Source organism: Ictidomys tridecemlineatus, chromosome X (genome assembly GCF_052094955.1).
Source record: "Ictidomys tridecemlineatus isolate mIctTri1 chromosome X, mIctTri1.hap1, whole genome shotgun sequence".
In the NCBI taxonomy this organism is placed as follows: domain Eukaryota; kingdom Metazoa; phylum Chordata; class Mammalia; order Rodentia; family Sciuridae; genus Ictidomys; species Ictidomys tridecemlineatus.
This window is the reverse complement of record NC_135493.1, coordinates 49451075-49475896: the sequence shown is the minus strand read 5'-3', so window position 1 is coordinate 49475896 and position 24822 is coordinate 49451075. Positions and strand designations below refer to the sequence as shown.

The window sequence follows — 24822 nt, the reverse complement described above, 5'->3', positions numbered from 1 at the left end:
AATATTTCTGTTTCCCTCTAACAGTAATATTTTATTTTCACTGTCAGAATTTCCTTAAGGAACAACAGATTTTTATTCAATTGACTGACACTTCCATCTGTTTTGTGTGATGTTTATTTAGAAAGAATACACCTGCTGTATTTGAAGTTTTAAATATGTAATTTTTTCAGTTTTCATTATTCTTTTAGTATTCTGCAATATCATTGAATATAAGATTCCTCTCTTGGTGTTAATTACAACTTGAAGAATATAGGGAGAGTAAAGAATATTGTAAATGTAACACAAATATAAAGATTCAAATGATAGTATTAATCTCGCTAAGTTCATGAATTCATGTTGAGAAGATATTTACTAATTAATATGAGACAACTATAAGCCAATGACAAAATGTGTAATATATTTATTTTTAAGATGTGAAAAAAATCAAATGTCACCTGATACTCACTGATTTTAAGTTAGTGCTTTTAATTAATAGAAACCTAACCATGACCAACAACTCATTCACAGTTGTACATGCTTTTAGTATTTTACCTAACTCATGAAGCTATTTGTCCTATGTTTAGGAAAAAGTCTCTTCACTGTATAAAATATAGTGACATAATGGGAAAGAATTTTTAATTTTATTTACTTCTTAAGAATTACAAATTATCAACAAAAAATGGAAAGATGGATATTTTCAAAATACTTCATTTTTTATTTATCCATGCCTTCCTTACTGTGTGATCATATACTCAAGTAAAATTAGTGTAGCTCATAAAATATATCTGAACCTTTGTAAACAGTTGAAATCAGAATTTGCTGTATTAACGAAATTCATAAGCCAATCTATTAAAAAAGATAAATCACAAATGTAATTCACAAACCACATCATTTATATACTGTCTTAAGAAAGTCACAGGTTTAGCTCAGAAAAAAATTCTATCAGGATGTTCATCAAAGAAAGTGTTTTTAATAATGAATACCTTACTGTTGAGAAAGGTCTTCAATAAGAGAATAATAAGGATAAGAATCAGAAAATAGAGTGCCCTTTTGAGTCATTAAGCATAAAGAAAAACACAACCTGAGGAGATGTCAAGCATCTACTATGTTTGTCCTCCAACAAATGCAGAGAAACATGGAAATCATCAGAACTGTGAAAATAACTGCTGGCCTGCAGATTCATTCAAAGCATTACAGGAACTCTACACAGAGCCTATGGTTCTATTTTACAAATTAATTATGGATCTGTTAGGAAAAAATGCACCCACAAGTGAATTAGTACCTTACATTTTCTGTGACTAAAAAAGAAAGATTCAAGTTATTGTATTATTTAACTATGTATATCCTCAAAAGATCTCCATTCTTAAAACAATTTCCAAAATTATGGTAAATTATTTGCACTATTATCTTGAATCTGGTAGACTTCTTTAATATTTCCAGATTTTGATAAGGGGGAATCTCTTTTGACTTTCACATTGCAATCATTTTATTAAACCTAAATATGTTTTCAAATCACTTTATTTACTCAAATAGATTAATACTTTTCTAAGACCTACTCAGACAAAATAATAAAGTCAACATGTGGCATGACTTTGAAAGAAAAACGTAGATAAATTCTATCACTTTATTAACAAAACAACAATATTTATATGATTTAATATACTCATGAACTTTGAGAAAAAACTGTATTCATTGTTCTTTGGAATATAGAATTTAAAAAGCACTGTATGTAGGCTTGTTTTAATAAATGAATTGAATTTTAAATTATTTTGCACAGATTTCTTGGGTCTTTATATTCTCTTATTTCCCTTCCTGCACATTAGAGAAAGAAAAATTACTCCATTTCCCAAAAGGCATTATCTCTCTCTTTTTTTTTTTTAGTTTTAGGTGGACACAATATCTCAATTTTATTTTTATGTGATGCTCAGAATCGAACCCAGTGCCTCACACATGTTAGGCAAGTGTGCTACCACTGGAGCCACATTCCCAGCCCAAAGGCATTATCTTTTAAGAATTTTAAGAATGTCTTCTGAAGGGCTCTGAATACCATGCATAAATATGTACACATTTAACTGATTATCTAAAATAGAGATTGTATACAAATTTCAGTTGCTGGCTTGAAATTGAGAATGAGCATCCTTCGTTTTTATAATCCCATTGTTGCTATATTGTATGAATATAGATTTATTGTACCAAAATAATTTTGAGTTCCTAATCTTCAAATTCTTCATTGTGGAGACGTGTAGGCATGATGGGATATGGGTGGGAGGATAACTTGCTGCCATTTAATTACTTTTCTCCAAATGAAACTGGGATTCCCAACATCATTAGTGTTAAAATATGTTCAATAGATTCTAAAAAGCTTTATGGTATGATAGCTAGCCCAGATCTTTCTGATCCTCAATACACAATATTAGTGAAGACAATGCTATAACCCTTGTAATAGAGGTTTCCCAGTCTATTTTCTAGCATAAAGCATTATACTTCCATGTACAGACAAAACTGCCCCCCTATTATAATCATAATTCTGCACCCATTTTTCCTATAATCAACAGTCATTTTATTCTGATTTTCTATCAGTCTTAATTCAATTCATATATCTATTTGGATGTTTCCATACAATATGATTGTTTTGATCCCTCTTGGAGGTCAATAGTTTCTGTAAAGTTCTATATCAACTGAAAATAAGAAGAACATAAATTTAGAAAGGTCAGTTAGAAATGGGATTACCTACCGGTCTGGTGTGTACAGACACAGGGGTCTTGAAGGTTGTCACTGGATAGCTGCACTCAGAAACACTGTAGGGATCAGAACTGCTGGAGGAACACTTGGAGATGGAATCACAGGCCACGAAAGTGTTATCAAGAGGCAGTTCCTGGATGATGTGGTGCTTTGAATTCAGGGGTGTTTCAGGCTGAATCTGGAAGGCTGGCTGTGGAGAGGCAGATTTGTAGTGGCGGGCCAAATCAGGGCTTTCGGGCTTGAAGGTGGTAGGCGTAGTGCCCCAGTTGTATTTGCCCATGGTTTGCTCTTCCAGTTCAATGGGAAGGTCTAGTGTGACACTGTTTCCATCATTGTCAGCATCATCTGCCTTTGTTTCTTCAATAGTGACAAAGTTAAGCAGCAAGTTCTTAGGGGCATGCTTCTTCTTCTTCTTCTTCTTTTTCTTCATCATTATCATCTGCCTGTTTTCTGGGTTTGGAGTAACCCATTCAGAATTCTGCTTGTTTTTCTGAGCAGCCTTAAGGTGTGGTGATTGGCGACATCTTACTACAGCAGTGATGAAAATCACTAGTATAACAGTTATAGTGCCAGCAACAATGGCAACCATGATCTTGACATAGTCACTGGTTGGTGAGGATGTATCAGCTGTCTCAATATTTTGGGTCGCTGGTGCTTCGATGCTTTTGCGCACCAATTCATGAATGAGTGTAGCATTGGTCACTGTCTCATTCACAAACAGATTGACAATTACAACATTGAAGAGAGAATCAGGTTGTCCTAAGTCTTTAGCTTTAACTACCAATCTGTGTAAACCAAGATCTGCAACCACACATTTCTCCTTCAGTGTGATGTTGCCAGTTGTTTGGTCAATTACAAACAGTCCCTTTGTGTTTCCTCCTACAATGCTGTAGCGAAGCTCTGCATTCATTCCAGTGTCATTGTCAATGGCAACTACCTTAAAAACCACTGTGCCTGGATTAGTGGATGGGAGAACCAGTTCATAAGAATAGTTGGAAGGAGGGACAACAAACACTGGTTTGTTGTCATTGACATCAACTACATTTATGGTTACTTTTGCAGTTGAAGAGCGTGATACCCTACCACCATCCTCTGCCTTTACATAAAAAGTGAAAGATTCTTGTTTTTCTCGATCAAATGAAATATTTGGCCTAATGACACCAGTTTGTGGGTCAATGGTGAAGTCATCATTCACATCTAAAATGGAGAGAGTGACTGCAGAATTCTCTCCATAATCAGGATCAGTTACGGTGATTAGTCCTACTGTGCCATGTCTTGGAAGGTTTTCTGGGACATAGAAGTTGTACTCATTGTGAGTGAAAATTGGGCTGTTATCATTCTGATCAAGGACGGTTACTAAGACTGTGGCATTAGTCATTAATGGTGGCATCCCATTATCTTTTGCTAGAACAGTGAAATAATATTTTTCCTGTTTTTCTCTATCTAATTTTTTCACTGCAGTCAGAATGCCTGTTCGATGATCCAGGTTGAATTCAGATGGGGCATCAGTACCTAGAAGGTAGCTGATTTCAGCATTACGTCCACTGTCTGCATCTGTTGCACTTATTTTGGTCAACTGTGTGCCAGGGGAGTTATTCTCAGGAACAGAAAGACTTATGAAGGGCTGGGTGAAAACTGGAGCATTGTCATTTTCATCTTTCACTTTGACGAGAAGCATGGATGACTGATTCAAAGGAGGTTTGCCAGCATCTGCGGCCAGTAATTTAATGGCATATTCTCTTGTGGACTCATAGTCAAGATATGCAGCAGTTTCCAGGAGGAACTGATTACTGAATACTGGCCTTAGTCTGAATGGAACTTCATGATCTGTGAAGCATGTCACTCTACCATTATGGTCAGCATCCTTATCCATTACAGTAATGAGAGCAACTTTGGTGTTAAGTGGAGCATTTTCTGAAAGAACCACAGTGCCATTGGTTGGATTGATAATGTATCTTATATCAATTGATGGGACATTATCATTGATATCTGTAACATTTACCAGGACCATTGCTCTTGCTGGCACTGATCCACCATCACTTGCCAAAACCAGTAACTTATGACTTGGTGATTCTTCTCTATCCAGGGGTTCTTTGACTGTGATGAGTCCAGTGGTGGTGTTAAGGTGAAATAATCTCTTGGCAATATTGGAGACTAGATTGCTGAAATAGAAGTGAATCTTGGCATTTTCACCTATGTCAGCATCTGTGGCATGGAGTTGTGTCACTGAAGTACCTACAGGAGCATTTTCTGGTATACTGACTTCAATTTCCTTCTCCTTGAATACAGGGCGGTTGTCATTTGTATCAGCAACACTTACTTGCAAAATAGCAGTACTCGATCGTTGAGGAAAGCCACCATCTTCAACCTTTACTTTCATTACATAGGTATCCTTCTCTTCCCTATCTAACTCCTTTTGAACAATCAGTTGTGGCATCTTGTCTCCTTCTGGTGTCTCTATGACATCAAGCCCAAAAATATTTTGACCCTGGAAAACACATAATGAAATATACTTTTACTTATTTAATACAAAATAACACATGTTAACAAAATAATATTTATAATATATAAGTCAGATTATGTTATTTTATGTAATTAGAACAATTTTCATTTTCTTAAATTACATGACATAGTAAGATAAGTTCATAGGTGCTAGAAAACTTTGGGTCTAAGTCTCAACTCTGCTTATAAACTAATATTATGACCACAAGCCAATGGTTTAAAAGTTGCAGGTATTTATAAAATTAAAGAGTTGTTCTAGAAGATATTCTGGAGGAGTTTTAGTTTGTAAGATTTTATGATAACAAATGAAATCCATTTATACAAACTATTGAAATTTTCAAAAGGAAAACTTGTATAGAATTTTTTTTTTAAAGAGAGAGAATTTTTTAATATTTATTTTTATTTTCTTTTTAGTTTTCGGCAGACACAACATCTTTGTTTGTATGTGTTTCTGAGGATGGAACCTGGGCCGCTTGCATGCCAGGCAAGTGCGCTACTGCTTGGTCACATCCCCAGCCCAACTTGTATAGAATTTTAAAAAGAATTGTCACTAAACTGCACATGATAAATGAAGCTAGATGTGAATTACCCATGATCAATCCAACTGAATTAAAACTTTTTTTACACTTGAATTCAGTTGTTTAAGATACCTTTTCATGACCAAAAGAAACCAGAAAGTATAACATAGTCAGCCAAGGCAATAGCATACATAACATATAAATGTAGTTAAAACCTTTGGCAGATAAAGGAAAAATACAAACTCTGATTAGAATATAAACTTGGGTAAAGTGCATGGAAATTTTCATTTATTTTCCTGTAAAAACATTGTAAAAATGAAATTATCTTGGGAATTAATAATTAAATATTATTGTATTAAATCTTAATAAAAAATACAATGGACAAAAACTCACATGCTGAAATATCACATTGAAAAAGGTAGTATGGGGCACTACCTATTTTCTCTTTATGCCCATGAAGTCAAAATATGGGCCTGTCAAAAAAAAGAGTCCTATCTCTGAACTATAGTAAGATGAACCCTGCACAAATAGAAATCTTGCCAGCTGACTGAGTAATGCTGGCTGGCTCTCAAAGAGAGATCTAACTAGTGTTACTTGAAGCATTTGAATAGAAATTAATAACATAAAAGTCACTGGAGGGCATGAAGAAAATACTTGAAAATAACCTTAAGCTTCCTATCAAATAACTGACTTAAGAATATATATATGAACAAACAAAAATATATAAGTAAATGATTGTAATTCATTAATACATTTTTAACATAAATGTTGATAACACATGGCAAGTGCCAGACACTGATCTTTCACTTAGGTGCTTTGTCATAAAAGAACAGGGAAACATCTTATTTTTTCATAGTTTTTATACCATTGTCTAAACAAGATCTTATAAAATAGAAGTTAATAAAAGATGCCAGGTTTTCAGGGACTGTTAATCTAGGTTGTTAGTTTATAAACATATTCCATATCACATTATTTATGTTTTATACTTCTGGGGATTGAAGCCAGGGCCTCACACATGCTAAGCAAGAACTCTGCCATTGAACCATATCCCCAGTCCCACATTATCTTTTAAAAATTTACTTAATTGTTATATTTGCTTATATGTAATTTAATATAATACCCTACTACACATATCTATTTCCTCTTGTGAATTAAAGATATTTCTGCAAACTTTAAAAATTTTCCCTTTTTGACTCAGATCCACTTATACTTTTAATTACATATAAAAATACAATCTGCTTTGGGCTGGGGATGTGGTTCAAGTGGTAACACGCTTGCCTGGCATGCACAGGGCGCTGGGTTCGATCCTCAGCACCACATAAAAATAAAATAAGGATGTTGTGTCCACTGAAAACTGAAAAATAAATATTAAAAACATCTCTCTCTCTTCTCTCTCTTGCTCTCTCTCTCTCTAAAAATAAACTACAATATGCTGTGGTAGAAGCATTAGATGCTTATTATGAAATTTAAGGTAGCATATCAGAAATATTCATTTAAATCATCAGTTTGGTAAATTGTGATTTAAAAAATTATATGCATTAAACAATGTGTACTTGTTATTATATTGTTTTTAAATGATACAATTTTATATGTCAAATACATGAATTAAAAGAAAAAATGAGCATTCATTCCATTTATATTTTGTCAATATAAAACAATAAATAATCTGACTTTGAATAGACAAGAGAAAAATTTTTCATGTTTTAACTATTACAGTGTAAAAATTAGCAAGCCAGAATCTATTATTTCTAATATGGCATATTTCAAGAAAAGTAGAATTTTATGACCAAAATATCCTATATAAATACAGTATATATTATGAAAATTGACCCAAAGAAGTGATTAATCATAATTGATGACTTATTTTTGAAATATTATTCCAAAAGGCATTTATGTGAGCCCAAATCAAGATGTCTCATTCATGGATGGAAAAAATAGTTTCTAAATTGAAATTCATAAAAATCTCTAGTACTTAATGCTATTTTGTTAATTCTTAAGATGCCAATATTGAATGGCTATCATAGAGTCTTCTTCTCAGTACAGGGCACATATGGTGGTGAGTAAACATTTTACTAACATAATGGGAATTAAATTCTAGCTAAAGTGAAAGACAAATCAATGACTAAGTACTTAATGATGGTATTGATATTAGCAGATTAATAAAAAATAATATTTTAATAAGAGCTCTAAAGAAAGATTATAAGGTATTGGGTTAAAGGGAAAATAACATATAAAATATAGCATAAAATATTGTGTAAAGGTTCTGAAGTTATGTTTATGTATTTCCTGCTCATATTTAAAAAAATTAATCCTGTGTTTGCCCAAATTTTGAGTTGGGCTTTGCTTTGCCATGCAAATGCAGGCAAGTTTATGTTGGTTGAAAACTTCAAGAATAGCATACTCACTGTCTTTTATTTATTTGAAATTGTAGTAAAACACAAAACTTTCTAATTATCAAGGTGATACTGAAGTGTATGTATACACACACACACACACACACACACACACACACACACACACAAACCCCAGCTAATGGATAATGTTCCTATTACTCTTCTTTCTTCTATGACTGCTCTGTTCAATATGATACTGATTCGTTCTAAGGGAGTATTTGAATTTAAAATTTAATTAATCAAAATTAGATAAAATTGAAAAATCATTTCTTAGTTACACTAGCCACATTTTAAGTTCTCAATAGCTACTGTGTTGGAAAGCAGAAGCAGAACATTTCCATTATTGTACAAGGTTCTATTAGACCATAGTGTTCCAAGATGCCACAATGTTTTTGTCAAGAAAACTTGCATGTATAATGCTTCCTCCCCACAAATATTTAGATCCCAACCAGTGACCTTCCAGTTGAAGTATTTAAAATTTTATTGTTCAAGGAATTTGAGACAATACATGAGAGATATAATTTTCAACAAACTTTGTTTTTAAACTTTTCAAAAATATTTTTGGTATCTGTGATCGAACCCAGGTGTGCTTAAAAAATGAGACACATCCCCAGTCCTTTTATTTTTATTTTTTTAAATTTTGTGACAGGGTCTTGCTAAGTTGCTCAGGGCTTCACTAAATTGCTGAGGCTATCTTCGAACTTGTGATCCTCCTGCCTCAGCCTCCTGAGCTGCTGGGATTACAGGAGTGCACCACCTCTTCTGGATCAAAAATCTTTTAGAGAGATATCTAAGTTTATGTAAAATATGGTGTCAATATGAGCTTGGAATCATTGAATGACAGTTCCAAGAATGGTTTGTCCAACTCCTTGAGAAATGAAGAATAATTAACACAGAGAATCAACATTAGTCCTACCCCATTGTAGTTAGCTCAACTGAAATACCAACATGAGCAATGAAAAAAATTAAAGCCCTTTGCCCTTCATTTGATCACGACATGTTAGTGAAAAAAATGAGAAAGGAAAAAAGAAGATGTATAGTTCCTTAATCCATCTTCTCCCTTACTTTAACAAAGACTTAAGGTATATACAAAAAGAAGTAAAAAATAATCCAGATAATTGACTTATAAGTACCCAAAATTCTAAACCTACCTAAAGTTATTATTGTTATTCTTTTTTATAGGGGCATACTAAGAAAAACTTTGGTATTTCACTAAAATGTTCATCCATTGGTGAAATCACTAGTTATCATTTATGTGGGTGCATCTCTAGGTAATTTATTTAAGCCTTAATAATGGATGTGAATACAGGGTAACATGACATGTATTTTTGTTTATATATATATACTTTCTAAGGACATAGCGTCTGGCATATATGCACACACTCAGTAAGCATTTGTTTGATTAATAAATGTATGCATTAAAAGGATGGTTCCTATTTTAAAAAAAAAAGAAAAAATAACAGTGCTTAATTGTTCTTGCTTATAAATCTCAGTGTAGGTAGCCACAAGAATACTCTGTAATTGTTGACTTAGGGAATTTTTTTTTTCGCTTTAACCTTAGTATAACTGTCCAGAGAACAATTTATGAATTATTTTCTGAAACAACTACTATTTTTCTGTCAAAAATGTAATAAAGGCTAAAGTGTGAATAGCCAGTAAAATTTTATAATCTAGTTGTAAACCTTTATTTCAGAAGAAATTATCAAAAATATGAAGTGTCATATGTGATAAGAGCAATACTTGTAAAATATAAGGCCCTATGCCTGTCAAACATATGTATGTATGTACAATCAAAAAAGAGAATAAAAACTCAGAAAGAAATAAAATACCATTTTAATGGAACACAAGAATCCTTTACACAGGGTATGTTGATTTGGGATTCTGATATCATAACTACCTTGATCTCAAGTGCACAAAATTACCAATTCCAGTTATGGTCAAGAAAAAAAATATGAAATTTCTAATAATCTGATCTATTTCAAAACTCTGGTGAATGATATTTATTCCAAAATTTAAAAATGAGCTTTGGGGTTGAAAAACATAGGACAAAACCAAAGTAATAAGCAAAATCTTAAGCCTGTCTGAGATTTAAATCTTTGTAGGAATTTTGTATTCTAAGAAAAGAAAATTAATGCTGGATATAAAACTCCCAAAAGATGTATATTTTTTTCTTTTGAAAAAAAATTAAAGGATATTTGTTGCCAAATAAAAAGCTATATTTTTTTGCTTATTGTTCTGGGAAAGAATTAACTGAATCACTGTAGTAAACTTTAATATTTTTGACATAACCATGTGCAAGACACCACTTCATTGCCTATTGGAAGGTGATAAATAACACAGCACTTTCAGAGCTATAAATCTGGTAAAGCTGCCCAGAAAATACATAGAGTGCCAGTAAGTACTAAGAATAGTTCCAAAGAGATTGAATTCTAAAACTGATTAAATAAATGCTGTTTACTCTGTACATCTAGGAATACTGGTTGAGAGACTAAGAATTTATTTCTGAGCTTCGGCTACTGCTTGATTAATCATGAACCAACTTAATTTTAATTTTTTCCATTGTTTTCTTACTTTATGATACTGATCTATCTTTGGATCACAGAAATATAAGAAAAAAGAGTTTTAAATGGATAAAACCAAAATGATATGGCTTTATAAAAGGTAGGGAATACATTTAATATTCTAAATTCAAATATTAAAAACTTGCAAAGATTGAATGCAATTTATAGCACAGAAAAATTGTTTAATACTATGTAAATATTTAAAATAAAAATTCAACTTGACCCAGAGGTTTTATCATTGTACATTTTGTTTGAAAATATCTCCCTTTAAAGAACATATTCTCAAGCATGTGATTTTAATCACTGTTTTTAATAGAAAAGACATGGAAAAACAAATGAAATGTCACTCTTAATTGTTGCTAATCAGCTCTTTTTAGAAGCTGCTCCCTTGTGTTCAAGTTAGATTAACAGGAATTATAAGAAAACAAGAACATGATATATTGAATCACTGAACATAATATATTAGAATATACTTTAAGCAATATCTAAGCTTTCTTTTCCTTTTACAAAAGGGACTCTGAGACTCAAGGAAATTAGGTGAATTGCCCATGATTACTAAATGAGTTTTTTACAGACTCAAGTTTGACAGCCAAGTGGTTTAACTATGAGTTCAATACTTTTCCACTAAACTATAGCTACCTTTAAAAGGTAGGCTTTTTAAAATATTTTATTTTATTTTTTTTAGTTTTCGGCGGACACAACAGCTTGGTTTGTATGTGGTGCTGAGGATCAAACCTGGGCTGCATGCATGCCAGGTGAGCATGCTACCGCTTGAGCCACATCCCCAGCCCAAATGTAGGCTTTTTTGATGTTGGCAAGAACTCTGTACTATGGACAATTCTCTGCATAAGATAACCATCAGGTAATTACTCTACAAATTAGAGCAAAAACACAACCAAACAAACAAAACCCTTGTTTCCTTATTCCAGAACATTGAGCAACCAACAAAAAAGTTTCTTCCCTATCCCTTTAAAAACTATATTATCCCTAAGAAGTAATATTTAGTTAGTGATAAAAAATGAAATATCACTTAAAATAATGAGGGTTAATGAAAAGGTTTTGCTTGCTTGTCAATTTATTAATATTACTTAAATTCTCAAAATGGAATTCACTATCAGTAGTTAACAAAAAATATTTCACAATTTGTAGATTTTTCTTAATGAAGCTGGGGTTGTGGCTCAGTGGCAGAGCACTTGCCCTCATGTGTGAGGCATTGAGTTCAGTCCTCAGCACCACATATAAATAAATGAAAATAAATAAAGGTACATCATCAACTAAAAAATATTTTAATTAGAGAAATGCAAATCAAAACTATTCAAATATTTCATCTCACTCCCATCAGAATAGCAGCTATTATGAAGACAAACAACAATAAGTGTTGGTGAGGATATGGGGAAAAAAGCACACTGGTAAATTGCTGGTGGAACTGCAAAATGGTGCAGCCAATATGGAAAGCAGTATGGTGATTCCTTGGAAAACTGTGAATGGAACCACCTTTTGACCCAGCTATCCCACTCCTTGGTCTACACCCAACGGACTTAAAAACAGCACACATCAATGTTTATAGTAGCACAATTCACAATAGCTAAACTGTGAAACCATCCTAGATGGCCTTTAGTAGTAGATGAATGGATAAAAAAATGTGGTATACATACACAATGGAATATTACTTCAGCAATAAAAGAGAGTAAAAGCATGAGGTTTGCAGGTAAATTAATGGAGTTAGAGAATATAATGCTAAATGAAGTTAGCCAATCCCCAAAAACCAAAAGCCGAATGTTTTCTCTGATATAAGGAGGATGATTAATAGTGGGGTTGGAAGGGCCTTGCAGAATAATTATAAGATGCTAAAATATTATTTACATGTATGAATCAAAATCGTATGATTTCGTATGATTTTTCAGTGATCTGTTTTTTGTTTTTGTTTTTTTTTTTCAAGAAGAAGGCTTTAGTCTAGCATGTACATTCAGATTTCCCACAAGTGTGCATAGGAGGCACGGTAAACCTGTGTCTTTTCTCCCATGCATGTTTCAAACAGATCAAAGAGTATTTTTTCCCAGAAAAGTGGGGGATTGGGAATATAGATGTGTTTTTTTATCAATATTGATTTCAAACTCAATATTCTTTTTGTTGGAGATAAAATTAGTCAAGAAATAGAGAGCATGGGAGAGTGATTATATGCATCCAGGAAACAGAATGATAGGAAAAAAAAAAAAAGAGAATGTTCAGGACAAACAATACCAGGCCATGTACAGAGAGGAGACCCTTGTCCACTAAGTCAGAGAAAGTGTCAGGTAAGGCCATTTGTGTTCAGAATAATTATGATAATCCAATCCCTACCCAGTTAGCCCTGACCCCTCTTGAGATGAAAAGCGACTTACCTTACCCATGCCTATTTCAATAAAGATGAATAAAGAGACTGTGGTATATATACACAAGGGAATGTTACTCAGCATTAAAAGATAATAAAATCATGGCATTTGCAGGTAAATGGATGGAGCTGGAGAATATCATGCTAAGTGAAGTAAGCCCATACCAAAAAACCAAAGGTCGAATGTTTTCTCTGATAAGTGGATGCTGATCCATAATGGGGTGGGGAGTATGGGAGGAATGGAGGAAATTTGGATAGGGAAAAGGGGAGGGAGGGTAAGGAAGGGCCATGAGGGTAGAAAAGATGATGGAATGAGATGGTCATCATTACCCTAGGTACGCATATAAAGACATGAATGGTGTGACTCTACTTTGTGTATAACCAAAGAAATGAAAAACTGTGCTCCATTTGTGTACTATGAATTAAAATGCATTCTGCTGTCATGTATAACAAATTAGAACAAATAAATTACAAAAGAGTGAATTGTAATTCATTTCCTATGTCTAAATGTTGTCTCAGTCTGTTTTAGAAGGAAGTGCCATATCTTCTAAGATGATTTCTAATTCTTAATTATATCTGATTCTTCTAAAAAAATTCTTAATATGAAAAATGCTATCAGAATTCTAGAAGCATAACTACTGTTTATATATTTAAGGAGACTTAAACCTACTCAAATGTTAGAAGTACTGAATAACATAAAATACTATGCTCCATGGCAGTGATGCTAGGAGTGATTTATGTTTGAGATCAGTTTGAATTAGGACATACAATGTTTTTAGAACACCAGTGTTTCATTTTTTCCTTACATTCAATTAATAACTCTTTAATAAGGTTCTCAATACACTATAATATCTAACCACCAAGAGAATAGTAATGTTTCTGAAATTTCTCCAAAATTAATTAAAATGACACCTTGAAAATAGAACTAGTATTTTCATAGTGTAATATCTAGCAAGTATGTAGTCGAATCAAACAACTAAAATTTCCATTCATATACAACTAGTAAGTTCTTTATAGACTCAAGCAGAGGTAGGGCTAACCAAACAGGTCCCAGTCTGCTCATTTATGCAAGGACATTGTTAATGACTAGTATAAATTTACATAAAAATGATTATGGAAATACAATCAAAATATTTTTCATAAGCCATAATACTAAATGAAAAAAACTTGTAAATTCATGAACTAGATGTGGCTTTTCATAAATAAAGCCACTAATAAAATATTAGCTTAATAAGTGGTTGTTTAAACAAGGTAGACATATTTGTTCTAACTTACCCAAAATTCACAGTTATGTTTCATTTATATACTGAAACTTGAATTTTTTTTCAAATTCACCTAATTCTTTTTTTTATTATTGGATTTTTTAAAATATATTTTTATTTGTTCTAGTTAGTTATACATGACAGTAGAATGCATTTTGACACATGTACACAAATGGATCATAACCTCTCATTCTTCTGGCTGTACACGGTACTTAGTCACACCAGTAGTGTAATCATAGATAGATAGATAGATAGGTAAATGGTCATATGTCTGTCTTATTCTTCTTTTATTTATATGTGACAGCAGAATGCATTACAATTCTTATTACACATATAGAGCCCAATTTTTTATATTTCTGGCTGTATACAAAGTATATTCACACCAATTTATGTCTTTATACATGTACATTGGATAATAATGATCATCACATTTCACCATCATTTATAACCCCATGCCCCCTCCCAAGAACTCTTCCCTATCTAGAGTTTGCCTAATTCTGTTAATTTAATAATTTCTTATCCATATTAACAATTTAAGAGTTTTTTCAAAATTTACTATTTTGATATTTATTATAACTATTATAAAACCATTAAATCAAATTTAAAATAATGATTTTACTTATGAAAAGAACAATCTTTTCTTTACTAGATGAGCTACAATCATTTTACACATATACAAACAAATTTACTCATATTTGTATCAATTTTCTCCTCTCCAAATTTTATTTTAAGACTAGAAACAAGATTAGCAAAGGACACTTATATTTGATTAATATGAATATTAAATTTATGAAGCTGACTCATTTAATAAGATTTTGCTGGTGCTAATAAAACTGTGTTTGGGGGGCTGGGGTTGTGGTTCAGTGGTAGAGTGTTCACCTCGCACATGGGAGGTCCTGGGTTCGATCCTCAGTACCACATAAAGATGAATAAATAAAATAAAGGTATTGTGTTCAACTACCACTAAAAAAGAAATGTTAAAAAATAAAAAAATTGTTTTGCAGGTATATGATAAAACAGAATAAATATAGAAAAAACATTTTTTAAATTAATGAAGCATAAATCCCACCTAAAATTAGAGAATCACCTCTTAGAAGACTCTATAATTTAGCATTATGTTCCCGTTCCATTAAATAGTTAAGAAAGTAACTTCTAAATTTAAAATTAATTATAATAATGTTGCAAACTGTAGCAAACCACTATTACTTCATGAAAATCTCTTATCAAAGAACTTGTTATATGAGCTAATACTATTCCACCTATGACACCTAGGCATGATTCGTCCAAATTGTACTTATTATTTCGAAACTTTTGAAATATTTTCTTATTTGAAAATGTTAATCATTTGAAAATTTGGGGTAGATTTCAAAACAACATGAATCCACCATAGAGTTACAAAAATCTTTCTATAAAACACAAAATCTCTTATTACCTGAGGATATATAGGATAAGCTAAAGCAATGGTTCCCTCCAGGGAAATTTATTATTTGGTACATCTGAAGACATATTTGGAATGTAATAAATGGTCAAAAGTGTACTACTGGGATCTAGTTGATGAGGCACAAGACAGACTCTACCCTACCTCACAAGAAAGTTATCTACTCACAAAAATCAATAATGTCAAGGTTGAGAAACCCTGGAGAAATATAATGAAAATTGCAAACCTGAAAGTAAAAGACTACATTGTTTCCAAATACATATTTTATTATGCATTCTATGTAACAGGAATTATATATTTAAAGTCCACCAAATAACTAGAAAAGACTGAGAAATACTAATGGAGAGAGAAACTAACAATATCTATACATAAGAATAGCTTACACAAACATCAGTCTTTTAGGGCAGTGAGCAGACTATAACTAAATTTATTTTTGATTAGCCTTTTTTATCTTGTGGTTAATAAAATATTTAAAAATTCTGAAGTCACCAATGAGTAATATGTAATTTTATGAAAATTAAGATGGATTAACTGCTTTGAGAAGGAGAAGCATTGAACTTAGATTATTTGTATGGTAGGGCAGAAGAGAAGCAAACTGGTTTCTATTTGTGACCAAAGGAGGTACCAATTAAAAGTTTTAAGATTTTACACAACAGCTTAAATATAAAAATGACAAAAATATATGCACATGTAAATATACTATTCAAACTTAAGTGAGTTCTGCTAATTTAATTATCGGAATACTTAAGTGTAGAACAGAAGAAATTTTGATTTCATCAACTGACGTTTGGTCTTCAACTAAAGTTTTAAAAATAAGACTTTTATCAGGTTCTAATACACATTCTTATTCAATCAGATCTAAAACCAAAGATGACAAAAAAGAACTTAAAATGTGGGAAAGAATATGTATACATATAAGAAATTATAAATGTCCAACTCTTCAATTGTTCTTCAAATGCAATTTCAAAATATAATGTCCACAAAACATTTTGTAGTATTAACAAATTACTATGATTAAAGAATGACAACTGAACAATGTGACAAAAACTTATTAAAAGTACATTTATTCCTAAATAAAAATTAATGTAGAGATCTTATATGCCACAGTATAATATATAGACTTTTCCTATTAGAATGAAAGATGAAGCTAAGATCATAGGCATCTAAAATCTCTATATGTTATTATAGCATTGGTAAACAGCCAATAGTTGCAAGAAAATTGCCTAAAGAAATGTATGAAAGACCACCAAAAATCTTCAAAGGAAGTGTATTTATACCAATGTAAATTGTTAAGATTCTCTTTATTAGTGCCTGTTGGAGTCAGTCCTGTGTTGATATATAAGAAAGTTCATTTTGAAATTCCCTTTAAAAATACTTATTATTCTATGGATAAAGAAAATATGTTATACATATACAATGGAACATTACTCAGCTATAAAGAAGAATGAAATTATTGCGTTTGCCAGTAAATGGATGGAACTGCAGACTATCATGCTAAGTGAAATAAGCCAGTCCCCCCAAAAACAAATGCCAAATGTTCTTTTTGAAATGTGGACGCTGACTCCTAATAGGAAGGAGGTTGGGAGGAGTGGAGCTCCAGTTCACTGGACTGGATAGGGTGGAGGAATGGGAATGGGAAAGACAGTAGGATGAATTGGATATAATTTTCCTATGTTCATATGTGAATACATGACCAGTGTAACTCCACATCACGTACAACTGCAAGAATGAGAAGTTATACTCCTTGTATATATGCTATGTCAAAATACACTCTACTATCATATATAACTAAAAAGAACAAATTATTTTTTAAATCGTTACTATTCTAAATAAACACTCCTATTTGCTCTTTTCTACCCTTTTAGAAGAGGAAAAGTGCTCCTCCTTGCAAGATAATCTGTACATAATGGTAACCAAGAACAAAGATGCTAGAGCATGGATCTAAACTAATGACAAAAGCACACTAGTAACTGGAAAGTATATTTGAAGATTTAAGCTTATGTAGTTTTACAAAAATTTTATATTTTTAAAGAATGCTTTCTGGGAATTTTGATATAAATTTGCTGAACTAGATAATTACTAGGAACAATATTTAAAGTATTTTGAAGAAAAATAAAATGTAATATGGAGGGATATGATTCACTCAAATTTGATTATTAACTATTGAACAGTAAAGTACTGACTATGGCTTTTAAAGAATGAATTATATGGAACTATGATAAATCACTTGCATGCCCAAAGAAGCATAGACATTAAATCAGCACTCAGCAGGTAGACCTTGGAATTATGCTTTGATTTTCAAACTCCAATTTAATGAAATCACAATTTTTCATAAATCTGACAACACTGGGCTACATTTTTTAACCCATAGCAAAACCTATCCATGATAGTATACTGATAAACATTTAGTAAATGCTGACTTTAACTTCTGACAAAGATTTTTTCTCTAATCAAAATCCAGTTTTTGATTTGGCAAATCACCAAGAGGTAGAAAAAAAAATAATATAAAGTTAAGGAACCTAGTAATAAGTGATTTGCCTTTTACAATATCATTACTCTAAGATCAAATGTGTTGTCTAAACCATTATCAAGATTATCAAGCTAACTGAGGTCTATATCACATTTTTTATTTAAATTGATTTTTATTATCACTAGAATTATTTACATGTGTAGCAATTGTAATTAACTCCATTAACTAGATACTTACTTAAATTTCATTAAATTATTTTTATTCAGGACTATGTTAAAATATTCAAGCTATTGCTAAAATTTAAAAGTAAGTTTCATAGTAAACATACTTACAATTTGTTTATTAATTTATTTAATCACAGCTTTTCATGAATAATGTCCTATAACAGATATAAGTGACACTCATATACATATTTTATAAGTAAAATAGAAATCTGCATCATACCTGCTTCAAAGAGTCAATCTATGTAGAGTATTTTTTTAGATCAAGTTTAAATTTCTTTTGGGAAAATAATTAGTTCTACTAGAATAGTATATAGGCACTATATACAAATCTGTGAGTGAAAAATCTAAGATTCCATGAAGAAAAACAAAACATCTGATATAAAAATAATTATGTAATTATTGGTGATATTATGCTTCGTAATGCTGATGAATGGGGGAAAAGAAAATACAATTTTTTGTGGGGGAGTACTGGGAATTGAACTCAGTGGCACTCCCCCACTGAACGACATCCCCAGCCCGATTAGATTATGTATTTTATTTAAAGACAGAGGTTCACAGAGTCACTTAGCGCCTTGCTGTTGTGGAGCCTGGCTTTGAACTCATCATCCTCCTCCCTCAGCTTCCCCAGACACTGAGATTACAGGCATGTGCCAACACATCTGGCACAAAATACAAATTTAATCACATGTATTGGTGGTATCAATTATTCTTAAACCAGTATAACAAAGAAAATATAAACTGTTTTATTATAAATATTTATGAAGAATATGTCCAAGCAGATAAATTCACCATTCCTCTCCTCAGAAAAATACTCAAAAATTCTTCTATCCACAACCTAATTCCTATTTTGGAAAGATGATCAAGCAGTTATGAAGCTCATCCTCTCTTCAGGCTATACTCAAATGGCCTCCAGACAAATGACTATTTAGAGAAAAATGTGTAGAAGAGAAATTCAATAACACATTTAATTTCAAAAAGCTTTCATTATTTAGAATTTTGGCCAGAAGTCTAATCCCTCCTACTTTTTGTGGGTCAGTGCATGGAAGCAAATAATAGATAGTCTGCATATATTTGAATAATGATGAAGAAAATGGAAATCTTATGTCCAAAATTAAAGGAATTCTTAGTGCAATGAAATCTGTTTTCCATGTAATTTTCTTGACTACTTATGTTTAATGAATACTACATAATATGAACAATGTCAGTTCAGAAAAGGATTCACCCAGTATAAATTTGATGACAGCCTGTGTGCTGCCATATAATTCTTCACAAGCTAATCTTTTGCCAGCTGAGCTGTCAGCCTGAGAGTTGTTCAGATAAATGAAACAAGAGTGCAGCTTGACTTTGTGCAAGTAATAGTTGACTATATTGCTGTCATGAAGAAAATGGCAGCTCTCTGGCTCAAGGTAAATCAGAATTTCAGGAATAAAAGGGAATGGAATGTAAAATGAAAAAAGAAGAAACTAGTCTACAAATTTTAGGTTTTTAAATGGTATGACTATATATTCTGGTTATCCCTATTTAACTATAATTTGAAAATTGTCCTGGATTATAGGATAAATTATATGGTCATCTTCATTTCATGAAATTCAAGTAGATAACACAAAATCAAATGAGGATAAAATAGAGGTAAAATGTATACACAAATATTTGTACAGTACACAAATGACTTTTTATTCTACAAATTAAAAAATATTTTAACTATAAATATATACATTATCTTTATTTTGTTTATTCATTTTTATGTGGTTCTGAGGATAGAACCAAGTGCCTCAAATGTGCAAGGAACATGCTCTGCCACTGAGCCACAACCCTACCCCTTAATCTACAAATTTAATTTGAACTCTATAGATCAAACCACTGGTCCACTGCCACTGTGAAAAAACATTTGAAAAAGTAACATTTAAAATAACAATAAATATTGCCCGAGTCATCATCAATATATGCAGTTATCTTTTAATACAACTACTGACTACTACAACTAGGAGAGCAAATTCAGTTTTTTATGAAAGAGCAATTGCTAACCATGTGGGAAAGCACAGAGTTATGTAGTTTGTTATTTGTAAGGAAACCAACAACAATGAAAATCTCTCCATATTACACTGTAAACACAAAACACAAAAGCTATTACCAGTAAAGAGAAGTGTTGATAACTCATTGTGGCACCACAAATATGGGTGAATAAACAATCACTAGCTTGTCTAAGCAATCACAAGTTTCAGAAAACAATATAGCAGCTGCAGTTGAAACAATTGTCAATAAACTGTATAGAAAAATATGAAGATACCTTGCAATAATTCTCTACATTACATAAAACATTGTTTATGTTTACTTACAGCTTTATTATTAAAATGTTATCCATTAAGATAAAAAGTACAAAACTAATTACTTCTCCAAATTCTACAGTTGCTTAATAATAATAGGAGGTTATTTGTTAAAATGCTATTTTTACATTCTTCAACCTGAATAAGAACAATCACTCTTTTGTGCAATATTAAAACATTATCTCTGGGAGGAGTTGAATTTTTGCCTCAAACTTTTATGTTCTAGACATACAGGAGGACAGACATGGGTAAATGAGATTATTAACTATAAAACATCTACAAAAGACATAGTAAAGAATTTGAAATTACTTAAATTATCCACAGTAAAATTGTATTAGATGAATACAGCTCTTGAAGTCTTATCTACTAAGTAAATAATTCTAAAAATCAAATTTCCAAGAGCTTAAGGCATTTAAACCTCAGTTTTATTGATCTGGATATTTTACATGTAAATACATAAGTTTTCTGTGTGAAAGTTCCAGTTCAATAAAAATTCTTTCATTATACCAGTTAGGAATTTTATCTTAAACATCATTTGAAGGTCTAAAGTAAAACTTCATTCACCTTGGTATACCAGCAAAACTCATGTCAGGATTTTTGGAAAAAAATAGATTTCAGAGAAATATTTAAAATACTAAAACCTGCAGATGGAGTCCATACAGAAGCCAGCCAACAATGTTCCAATTAAGGACCATATAACCTCCCGCCAGTGAGGACTTGGGTAGCTAAAACTGGAAGATCACAAAGTCTAGGGCAGGCTCAGGAATTTAGCCAAACCCTGTCTCAAAATGCTGGGGATATAGCTGTAGCTCTCAAGTGGTAAAGCTCCCCAGTTAAAAAAAAAAAAAACATATAATTACTATGGTTCTGGCCGTTGCTACTTTTTCAACATGGGTAGTTCTATACTGGATTTGCAATCTGGATAAACAATATGTTTGATGGAGATATGGCTGCAGTTGATAACTTAAGATAAAATTCCTCATAGTAAAATTAAAACATTCAAATGCCTCTGAAAATACACAAAATCTGTTAAATATGTAAGTCCTCAGAGAAAAAGCAGTGTGAGATCACTTAATAGAGTATGAAATATTCTACATAACAATCTTATAATCTTATTGTTTATTCAAACATCATAACTAACCCTCATTTTATATTTACTTATTTATTGATGATATTTCAATTTCTGGAAGTTAACTGAATATTCATTAGATTGTAACTAAACATGATATCTACGTGAACTTTCATATTGATGTAATCATGCAGTGACTTAAATAAAGCATTATGTTCAAATAAAAGTAATCTGTAAAGTCTATACTTCTTAATTTATTTATAATCCATTAAATTGATTTTTTAAATTTATACATCCCTGGATTACTTAGACTACCATTTTGTTCTGTTAATCATTTACTTTTTAATTTTCAGTATTGACAATACTTCCTTGTTACATTGTCCTTAGGGATCAGGCTATTTATTCTGTTATGTTTCCCCAGCCAAACTAGTTTACATGGATGCTTCTAAGCCAATGCTTGTCTTCAGAGGTTATCTTAGACCTCTCATAGACCAGGAAGAAATACTAATTTATATGAAAAGCTTATTCAAACAAATCTCCTACTTGAAAATGTTATTTAAAATGTATTTCATTTAGAATGATTAATGATAAATATGATATTTGAGCTCTTTTCAAAAAAAAATCCACTGCAAAAAGACAACCATGATAGAAAAGGGATAGGAAAACACAAAAGTTCTCAGCATGAAAAAAGAAAAGACAAGAAATGAAATTGATATTTTTGAAAAAATGGCATATGAATGAGATGTAAATAAAGCAATTCCAGATGGTAGAAGCAGTATATGAGAAAGTACTCATATTAACAGTACCACAGTCATATGGAGGGCCAGGAGGAAGCATAGAAAAATGAAAAGGAGACATTTGATTCAAGAGATAAGCTAAAGAAGGTAAATGGAAGACATTTTTAATTGAACTAGATCCAGAAGTAAATGTGGAGCCAGTGGCATTGATTGAGAAATAGAATAATGCAGTCATATTCTTCTCTGTATACATCATAAAATATGTATGAAATACTAAGTTTAGGTTATAAAGTGAGCTTTTTAAAGAGTAGAAAGCATCAGGTCTTAGAAAAATTGGGAAAGACTATAATCCTAAATTATACAGTAAAACAAATAAGTATTGTATATAGAACACTTTTCTTCAAGGCACTCAGGAAATCTTATGGATTTTTCTTATTTTATCAATTCTTACACTTATTAAATTAATTTTCATTTTCTTTATTAAATAGGAGGGAAATTGGAAACAAATATACCAAGTTTTAGAATTAAGATAATAAAAACTCATATAATTACCCCCACTAACTCAGGAATTAGTGTTGTCATCCAAATGTTTTACTTCTGGTCTGAAAGAGATTTTGCAGAGAAATGTTGGCAAAAATGTCATTGCCATAATTGCAGACCCAGTAACTAAATAGAATGCCATAAATTACTGGAACATTCTTGATAAACATCTTCTAAAAGTAGACTTTTATATTTCTGTGAATATAAAGACAATCCCTTGTTCTTAATCTTAATCCCTTGTTTTATATTTCTTTGAATATAAAGACAATCCCTTGTTCTTAATGGCTGCATTAACGATTCAAGGTAAAATGTTCTTTTAATATAATAAATGGGTTTTTTATGCTTACTATCATTAGTATAAAAACATTCACAATAATGACTATTATTAAGCTCCTTGGGGAGAGTGGCTATTTTTCAAACATATTTTTATCCCTTAAAACTTTGTATGTTGGTCACTCATTAAATTTGTGTTAAATGTTGATGATGGGAATTAAGACTAAAATGTTCGTAGTCAGTTCCTGTTACAACTAAGACAAAATAATAGAACAGCTTTCCATTATTTACAATTTTACTTCGTTCTATTGGAGAAGATTCTGATGATAGACTTTTATATATAAAATAAGCAAAAGAGTAAGAAATGTTCATCACAATTCTCTACATAAGATCTCAGATTATAGGAGATTTAGAAACAAACTAGTGGGGCATGGTGGTGCACACCCATAATCCCAAAGACTCTGGGGCTTGATAAAGGAAGATTGCAATTTCAAGACTAGACTCAGCAACTTAGTGAGGCCCTCAGCAGAAATTCAAAATAAAGAGCCAGGAATATGGTTCAGTGGTTAAGAGTTCCTGGGTTCAATCCCTAGTGAAACAACAACAACAACAAAAGCTTAAATTTAGTTGGATAATCTGAAGAACTGTAGTACTAAAGTTTTTCATTTCATTTAATAATGCAAAGTTCACACTATTCTAATATTTATTTTCCTGTTATGTAAGTTCATACTACTTTTCTTTTCCTACAAATAAAAAGGAATGTGCAGGCAGCAATTAGAGTATAATAGCACTAAACATTCTTCCAATGTATTAAAAACTAAGCAACAGCTTTCTAATGATTATATATCTAGAATTATCTCCCACATATCATATCAAATGAGAAATATATGAACAGCTTATATTTGCAACATTTTATTGCTGGAATATGCATCTTTGTATGTATGTGTGTTTGTGTGTGCTTTGTTTTGTTGTAGTTAGCTCTCTAGTAATGAATATCTAGCATTTTTATGGACAAAAGACTTTGTAATATATGTGTAGAATAAGATTAGTGAATATATAATCTGTACAAGAAAAATCAATTAGTAAAGAACATTTTTAAATAGTTAAGAAAATTAGGCTGAGTTATGTAATTTAATTAAACCTCAATATTGGCCTTCCTCCAGTAATTTCTACTTGCATTAGGAAACTAAAAGACACTTCAACAAAAGTCTAGTAAAATTTAACATGTGGTCAAAATAATCAATGTGATCTATTATATTATCTAATGATTTATTTACCACAGTTTATTAATTTTATGAAGATGAGAGAATATTAATTCCTGTAGTATTTTATTTTTAAATGAGAACTATGTTTCTTTTGATATTTTTAGCTACAGAAAAATATTCATCAAAACTGATCCAAGCCTACAGAGCTTGATAA

At 31.4% G+C, this 24822-nt stretch overlaps 1 protein-coding gene across 5 annotated transcripts in view; it reads right to left on the bottom strand.

Moving 5' to 3' along the window:
• Pcdh11x (protocadherin 11 X-linked) overlaps positions 1-24822 on the bottom strand; it is a 694600-nt gene that overhangs the window by 605201 nt on the left and 64577 nt on the right. For all 5 annotated transcript variants that reach the window (XM_040283707.2, XM_040283706.2, XM_040283708.2 and 2 more), the window contains one exon: positions 2714-5209. In XM_040283707.2, the coding sequence (XP_040139641.2) occupies positions 2714-5209 (2496 nt within the window). The remainder of the gene's footprint in view (positions 1-2713; positions 5210-24822) is intronic.